Below are 8,658 nucleotides of genomic sequence, written 5' to 3'. Positions count from 1 at the left end.
AGACATGACTGGGAAGTATTTTTTTTCTTCTTGTAACATTTTTTGACGTGATATGTGATATTATGCTACTTCGGTACACTAAGAGCATCTATTACTGGGACAACTACAGACAATTCAAACAGGTGGACATTTAATATCCATTCACATTGGCACTACCACTGACTAACCGTCACTGACGAATCAATATCACAATGCATCACCTCCTCATTATTATATATTTCTACACATGGTTTTCATCGCCAAATTTAAGCAGTCAATATGAAATCCCCTTTTTATTGTATCTTCTCATGAAAAAGACACTTCCTGAATGTAGCGCAGGCTGAACACAACAGTCAACAGACAAAAGGCAAAAACAAAAAAAGCAGCGAGCGGACAATCAACAAGCAACATCAGTAGGCAATAACTGATTATGGTCTGTCACTGCATCCATGCAGAATCATCCACGTCCGTATCCCACACATCGATACAATGATTAATTTCGATGCCCCTACTGTTTGTGTAACAATTTGCCCACAATTTAGCACATTAACCAGCCACATATTAGGTTTTGACTTAGTCATGTTATAGAAACGGGGCAACCATCCAAATTACTGGAGCATACTGACAAACTACACGAGTGTGATCCATTACACTAGTGGCACTTCATTATGCGTTTACATGAATCAATATATGAAAGGTGTTTATAAGAATAGAAAATAAGCAACAACAAAACATTTCCGTTAAAAATTAAGCAGCCTTTTTTCACTTTCACCATGTATGCCTATCTTTTAGCTGTTGGCAGACCAGGGCCTGGAGCCAGAAGACAAATTTTTCGATTAAACTCCATAAATGAGTTATACCACTAAAATAATTGTTTCTACAGTATTTACAGATATTTTAGTCCCCTTTGAAGCCAGCTGGTTCCACATCACCAAGATAGTTTGCTCCAGCACAAGATAGGCCATCTGCTAAATTTAACTTGATAATACAATACTCATCACAAAACAGTACATTTCAGGCTTTAGCTGTTGGCAATGCTGTGTGTAATTTTGTGTAAATTAGTCATATAAATTGGTCATATAAAATTGGCATAATGATCATTAGTACCAGACAGTGGCCAGCATGTACAGGAAAATTACATCTCACAGATAAAATTTTGTTCTATGTTACAGTTCTCGTCATTCCAGTCGCCGTACCCTGTCGCACGGTGCCAGAACTCCACACAGTCCTGGTTCCTCCCGCTGTAGCTGTTGGGCTGGCCTTTATCCCAGTACCTGCCGGACAAGGAGAGACATCCAACATGAAAATAAATACTGTTTTATCCTGTCCTTACAGGTTCTAAGAGATATGAGTTTATTTTCTTACGCTGTGGTCAGTGGTGTCCCATCTACCCATACCCAATGCCCTTCTACTCCTTCATCAGTCAATCCAATCCAGACTTCTTTATCACTGGAATACAAGCCATTGATGAAGCGCTATAAGGAAACAAACAAAACATTAAGTTTTTGCTCAGGTTTCTTACACAAAAATTCACAATGTCATGAATGCAGTTATTATTTGGGTATGAGCAGAACAAATAGCCTAAAGCTGCAATATTTCTTTATTAACAATGGATGAAATGATTTGGCAGCAAGCTAGTAAACATAGTGGTGATATTTCCCTCAGGGTTGGTGGAGACCAAATATTGAGTTTGCTATTTATAAAATGTTTCCAAACACTTTCACCATATACACTTTATGAGGTTATGTCAATACTGTGGCTGTGGAATACTGGCCCCGAGGTCTAAGCTATTTTTTTCAATATTTAGTTCGCCTGGCTTCCTTGTGTAATAATGCTTGTATATCCTCAACCCTTTCATGCAGAATCAAGTTATAGATAGCATGTTTTTCAGGGCAACCTGGGCTATCTGGATATGTATGTTGGAGGGAGGTCACGTAAATGTATAAATTATTATATGACTATAAATTCAAGTCAAGTCAAAAGAAAAACTAAACCGAAATAGAATCTCATAGAAATGTATTGTAATTACACAGAGAACAATACTAAAGAAGGCTTTTGGAAATTATTATCTCAAATATTGGCAATCATGGGAAAAAAAATAAACACAGTAGCTAACACAAATATAAAACATATTTATATTTTTCCCCCAAAACAAGTCCATACTCTTTTATCCAAAACATTAGTTGACATCTCCACTGAATTTTTGCTTTGAGACATCAGGAGGCCAAATCACATTAATTTACACATCCAGGGCTGACTGAATGACCTCCCGGATATATGGGAGATAACGTGACTTAATTTTTGGATTCATAATGATTTGTTTTTTTTTACAAACCTGAGAGACACTATAATTCCATGATAGATTAAACAGTTTCTGGGCGTTCTACAATTGCATGGAGGACCTTGTTGACTTTGTTGCTACAAAAAGTAAGTGATTGCACTGTATTGATCTGGAGATATTCAATATGACATAAAACATGTAGTTTGGACTCAGGGTAGCAGCTCTAACTTAGTTCCAGTAGTGTACCTTTCAAGTTATTTTTCTAATAAATGAATAGGTGATTGAAAACTGTATTGCATTGTTTAAAAAATGTTGATGTTCTGCCCAACGTCATTGTGTTTAAGGAGACATGAACCAAAAGAGTAAAGTTGCAGCTTGTAAAGTCAAAACTATGAGCAGAAAGATGCTAAAAGGCTTTGTGGAGCTGCAGAGTTGGGTAATAATTATTTGTGGCTTTAACACTACAAGCGACCCCTTTTCACATTATACATCGTCGAGTGATCCATTGGTAATGTGAAAATATCATATATAGTGAAGCTTCGAATAAGTAAAATGCCTTGAAGAAGGTGATTCATGGAGCTTTCATGGCCATTTCTCTGGTGACACATTCACATACAATCATGCAGAAATGCACAAACCCTTTCCTCTTGGCTTTTTATGATTGCCAGGTCTGCGCCTTTGCTTTGACAGTATTCTCTGCTCCGAGTCCAGTTTTTCTTGCCAATTGAGGTGAAGTAGCAGCTGTACTCGAACCTGTTCCAGCCAGTGGGGCACTTCCTACCTGAAACTGCAAAATATCCACAATCATTTAGTTGGTGTATACTTTTAAAGTGATGGTTTGTTTGTGGTAAAAAAAAGGTTTGGAGTTTGGGTTACAGACCTTTCAGTCACATAAGACATTATGCAATATGAAACATACTCAATGAGTATGTTTACATGCACACCAATATTCCACTATTATTCTGAATAGGACAATATTCCGAATTTCAGTCATGTAAACAGCATATTCCGCCTTTTTCTGAATTTAGCATTTTCAGATTAAAATGTGGGACATACTGTTATTATTTGGGTTTTAGAGGCATTCTTTGGACATGTGTACAGCACATTTGGAATATGTGTCTCAATCTGGGTTTTTACTGCAGTTTACAGCCTCTTTCCTGTTTACAGCTTATTGCCAGTTCTGTGCATTGCTATGGTTGTTGTACACAAACCAACTAGCCAACAGTTTGCAAGGCTGACTTTTAAACTTTATTAAAGACTTGGATATCAACAGATTTTTGGAGATGCACAAACATCGCAACCCCGACCTCTTCAAGATGGTGGTAGAAGAACTGAATTAGCGCTGCTGTGTTTGCATGGTCAAATAAGTCCCCTACCAGTGGAAAACTATCAAAGAATCCTATTTTGCACGGCTGCATGTAAACGGGAACATTAGTGGAATATTCACTTTCATTAACCATGTAAACAACTTAGTCGGAAAATAGTCATTCTTGGAATAAGGGCAAAAACCAGACTATTATGTGCATGTAAACATAGTCAATATGTACTTTTTGTCTTAAAGTGCTCATATTATGCTTTTTGGCGTTTTCCCTTTCCTTTATTGTGTTAAGTATCTTTTTTGTTCACGTTATAGGTTTACAAAGTGAAAAAGCCCAAAGTCCCCCCCAAAGGGACTTACCATCTCCAACAGAAAACACTGTTCACAAACTGCTCCAAACAGCTCTATTATAGTCCAGCCTTTACTTCAGAGACAAACGTGGGCCACTTTGTAACACATGTTATAATGCTCACCTAGCTAGCGTAGCACGCCCTCATATTCTGCTTCTGACTGGCTAGTAGTCCTTACCTAGCTATGTCAGGGCACGCCTTCATACTCTGCTTCTGACTGGCTAGTAGTCCTTACCTAGGTACTGTCAGAGCACGCCCTCATACTCTGCTTCTGACTGGCTAGTAGTGCTGACTTAGGAACTGCGCATGTGCGACTCCCAACAAAGATGGAACAGAAGTGAGATGTCTCACTCTCTAGCTAAAACAGAGAGCTCAACACAAAAAGAGGAGCTGCAGCAATGTGCAGTACAACAAAAATATGGTGTTTTTTGAAAATTAAACCATGTAAACCTATTCTGATATAACCTCTAAATACAATTATGAACCTGAAAATAAGCATAATATGAGCATATAAGTCTTTTTGCTTACCTGAAGCTATTTTCTTCAGTTTCTCAAGCTCCGCCCTCAGCTCGTCTCTCTCAGCAGTCAGGTTGCCATTTTTCATCTGCAACAGCTCTTTCTCCACAGTTGCATTCTTGCAACTGCTTTCAAGCTCGTTCTTTTCCTGAACCTTGGATGTGTAAGAAGTGCGCAACTCATCACATTCTTTCACCAGCAGGTTGTACGTGGCCTGCAGAGTTTCTTTCGATATCGTCAGGTTTTGGTGACTGCTTGCTATGGTGTTTTTCTCATTGGTAGTGAAGTTGTATCTGTCTTGCAAATGCTCTACCTTCTTAATCATGTCGTTATATCTCATCTGCAGCTGCTCCTTTGTTCTGGTTACATTATTGAATTTGTTCTGTATATTGTCCCTGTCTTTGGTCATTGACTCATAATTGGCCTGTGCCTCATTTTTGCGTTTGAGCACTGTATCGAAATTCTTTTGTAACAAGTCTTTGGCGGCAGTCAAGGCATTGTTATTAGTCTGCAACTGGTCATTACTGGCTTTTAGCTGTTCTAACTCTTTAGTGGCAGCAGCATTACTGGTCTGTAACTGGCTTTGGCTAACCGTAAGTGTACTTAATTTTTGGGTAAGTATATTGTTATTGTACTGGATCCGGTCTCTGCTTATAATTAATTGATCATAACGTTGCTGTAACGTGTTGCGGTCTGTCTCAGAAATCTTTTTATCACTTTTCACCATCTTCAGGTTCTCCTGTAGTTTCTCTCTCTCAGTATTCATGGCTTTTAGGTTGGTCTGATGGTCTTGCTGTACTTTTCGGTCTGCAGGGAGATGGGGGATATCAGTAAAAAGAAATCTGTCATTTTACCATGAACTTTCTCAAACATGTGAATCTTTGACAGAATAAAACAAAGAGGTGGACTCACTGTGCACACTCTGACCTATGACCCCAGCCAACAGAAGAACACACAGCAGCCCAAGGCCCACTGTAGCAGCCCTGAAAGGGTTGTTTCTCAGTGCATACACTGAATGACAGCAGAGGTAGAAAGAGAAAGTTAAAATGAATGAAGTGTTCTGAGGAACTTGTGGTTCATTTGCTTCATCTGTATTACTGTATGGAGTGATGTTGCGAAATACTATACAAAACATTCTTTCAAGCGCTGACCAATTAATTATTGTAGACATAATTCATTATTATTTTGAAAACAACATATACATTATACCAACATAAATCACATAATTTGTATAATGTATAACACACCAGAGGACTTATCAAATTTATAAAAATGGTGGCTGAAAATAAGTTGCTGAATCGTTGGGTGGAGTTTGGTGATGCAGACAAAATCTTACTTCGTAGTATATTTTGTTTTATATTGATTTATCTATTACGTTAAATTGAGAAAATGGTTATGGATTTATGAAACAAAACTCGAGTGTCAATTACCTGAACAATCATAACACTTCATCACATTAATGCAACAATTATATAAATCTCATAATGTCATTTATCAGTCCTGCTCAGTGATTTGCTCAATATAAAGACATATTTGGCCCTTATTAATTATAAGTCCAATATTCACTCTCCTTTTAGCTCTTTTTTTGGTCTGCACCAACTCCTGAGGGAAATATCACACTTTTTAGCTGCCAGAAGCTCCACTGTTTTAATTAACTTTGTCTATCTGCTGTGTAGTGCTGGGTAGGTAGTGTGCAGTTGGTTTATCAGAATCTTTCTACCTGCCTGGTGCTGGCTGCTGCCATTAAAATGAGTCCAAATGGATGCCAATGTTGCTTTGTATTGGCTGATGCACGATGCGCTTCAGATATCAGATATCAGACCATTACTGACTCAAATAGCTGGATCGATGACATTGAGCCATCTGTTCAATTGTTTATGTTTATATTATCTATAATGTAATTTTAGATACTGTTTTTAAGTTTTGATCATTTTGTTGCTACATTTAAAATGTTTCATTTGAATTGGAATTGAAGATTTGTTTTAGCAAGTTGTATTTATGTGTTACATTTTGTTTTACAAAGTTAGGAAAACAATGTTTAACTTAATCCTGATGTTGCCTTACACATACAATAATTTGTTATTATCTCATGGTTTATATAGTTAATATTGTCAGCCAACACTATTTGGAATGAAGTTCTTATTTTATTACCTGATAACCGGAGCTTGCTGCCATCTCCTAAAAGTTGCTTATAGCCAACTTTACTGTTGTCAATGTCCATGTTTGTCACTGTAGAGGCACTGTACTGAACAGACATCTTTTCATCTGCTTAAAAAAAACAGTAGTATTAGCCTCTGAAAGAGTTTTTCAATAAGGTTACTAAAAAAAAAATCTGTCCCCTTTTAATTAGTTCCCTGTAAGTAAGTAAGTTCCTATCTTGAAATAAAGAAGATCTACAGACCTTGTATTAACGTTACCAGCATTCAAAAATCTGCATATGTTGTTAAGCTGCTGAAACTCCTACTTCTTTTTTGCTCATTGCATAAAAAAGTTGGTTGTCTAGGTTTAGCATATTTGTAGTGTAGTAATACCAGATTTACATAAAATGAATGCAACAATATGTATATATATATATAAACAAAAATAAATCTTACCTCTGCTTGTAGACACGATGATACAGTCAAAGAATTGGAAATATGAAGGAATTTTTTTCTGAGCAATCTCAAAGAGAAAAACCTAACCTATTAACTCCCTGTAACTTCACTCCTTTAAAGTGTTGCAATTTGATATGTCACACCAACTTTAAATGGGTTTCTTCACACTTGTGGCCAGTGGAGCAGAGATTGAGGGTTGGTCAGTAGGCGGAGCGAGAGTCTCCTTCCTTTCTAATTGTGAGTTAGTCAGAGAAGTCCGATTAGGTTGAACCTAACAGTTGAAATTAAACTCAGTATACTCTTGGCCCCTCCTAGATTGATCTTAACACTGATTGTGCCTTATAAACACACTTTGACACACAATTAACTCATTAGTGAAATCAGACAGTTTGTGTGTCTGGTTGGAATAAACACTGGCCTCCTGCAAGGCCATGTGTCACGTCTCGTCCAGTGTCAAGTTTCTGTGTTTAGTTGGTTTCATGTTTGTTTTCCATTTCCTGTTTTATTTTGTAGTCTCTCTGTTCTCCTATGTGTTGTCTTGTTTTACTTCCTGTTTTTTGATATTTCCGCCGTTGTGATTGTTTGCTCCGCCCTGATGTCTTTCACCTGTTCCCTAGCCCTAGTGTCACCTGTCCCTTGTTTGCTCGTTAACTCTTGTATTTAGTATCTGTGTTTCCTTTAACTGTTGTCAGGTCATTGTATTGTTTTTCTGTGAGAGTGTGTGTAGTCTACCCTGTTGGTCTCGGTGTTCTTGGTATATTTGTGATTCCTGTTTTTGTATTTTGCCTGCCTATCTTCAGAACTCTTTTTGTATGGATTATTGTTTATTATATCCTTAAGCTCAACACTGCCTGTCTGTCTCTGCATTTGGGTCCGACATTCTCTGATTCGGTGACACCATGACGACATGGAGACTGTTGTTTGAGATCATGGAAAATAAAGCACTTTCAGTTGGTGTGATTTACGTAGCAAGACAAGGGAAGTTTATTGATATAGTCATTCAAATCATAGTCATTGCTTAACAAGCAAAAAGACAACAACAACCACAACAAAACAAGTATGAAAAGGGATAAATAACAGACACATTTTATAAAGGTACAGACAAGTTTAAAACTTAAAATAAATAAAAGTAAAACGTAATCAGTTAAAAGCTTTGGAAAAGAGAACAGTCTTGAGCTTAGTTTTAAAAATGGCTTCAGTTGGGAGAGCGGATTCCAGCTGTGGGCAGCTTAATGGCTAAAATCCGTTTCCCTGCACGTGGATTGAACTCTGGGCACCATTAACTGCAGTCAACTGACTGCAACTATTTGCCAATTTCACAACACAAACCACATGTTGACATGAACGGATATGAGGAAGAACAGATTTCACAAAACATGCATTCACAAGATGCTGAACGTGCAGTTTTTGTGTCAGCATACTGTGGAAGTCTGAGTCAGGTCGATTACTTAAGTTTGGTTCTAAAATGTATTTTCAGCAGAACTTCATGCACTGGGCTAATAAATCCATGCTGCATGCATTCTATTCAGGCTATTCTCATGAACCATTCACACATATCGCTGTGAAAAGTAATGCGCTGTAATTCGTAAGCTTTCCACGTAGTTTTTTGCTGCATGCACC

At 37.5% G+C, this 8,658-nt stretch overlaps 1 protein-coding gene across 2 annotated transcripts; it reads right to left on the bottom strand.

The window, feature by feature from the left end:
* Positions 1-244: 244 nt before the first annotated feature.
* On the bottom strand, positions 245-7,197 carry LOC120565968 (CD209 antigen-like). Of its 2 annotated transcripts, none has more exons than XM_039812130.1 (7): positions 7,039-7,197; positions 6,596-6,709; positions 5,357-5,455; positions 4,457-5,251; positions 2,899-3,047; positions 1,345-1,454; positions 245-1,253 (listed from the first exon to the last, which is right to left on the bottom strand). In XM_039812130.1, exons 2-7 carry the CDS (start codon positions 6,699-6,701, stop codon positions 1,115-1,117), a joined length of 1,398 nt encoding a protein of 465 aa, XP_039668064.1. In that variant the 5' UTR covers positions 6,702-6,709; positions 7,039-7,197; the 3' UTR covers positions 245-1,114. The 2 variants fall into 2 exon arrangements, with proteins under 2 accessions (XP_039668064.1, XP_039668072.1); XM_039812138.1 differs by having other exon boundaries at positions 6,596-6,712; positions 7,039-7,180.
* Between the last annotated feature and the right edge of the window lie 1,461 nt (positions 7,198-8,658).

The sequence above is a fragment of the Perca fluviatilis genome, chromosome 1, assembly GCF_010015445.1.
Source record: "Perca fluviatilis chromosome 1, GENO_Pfluv_1.0, whole genome shotgun sequence".
NCBI classification, from domain to species: domain Eukaryota; kingdom Metazoa; phylum Chordata; class Actinopteri; order Perciformes; family Percidae; genus Perca; species Perca fluviatilis.
The sequence above is the reverse complement of the archived record's forward strand: the minus strand, read 5'-3'. Positions and strand labels throughout refer to the sequence as shown.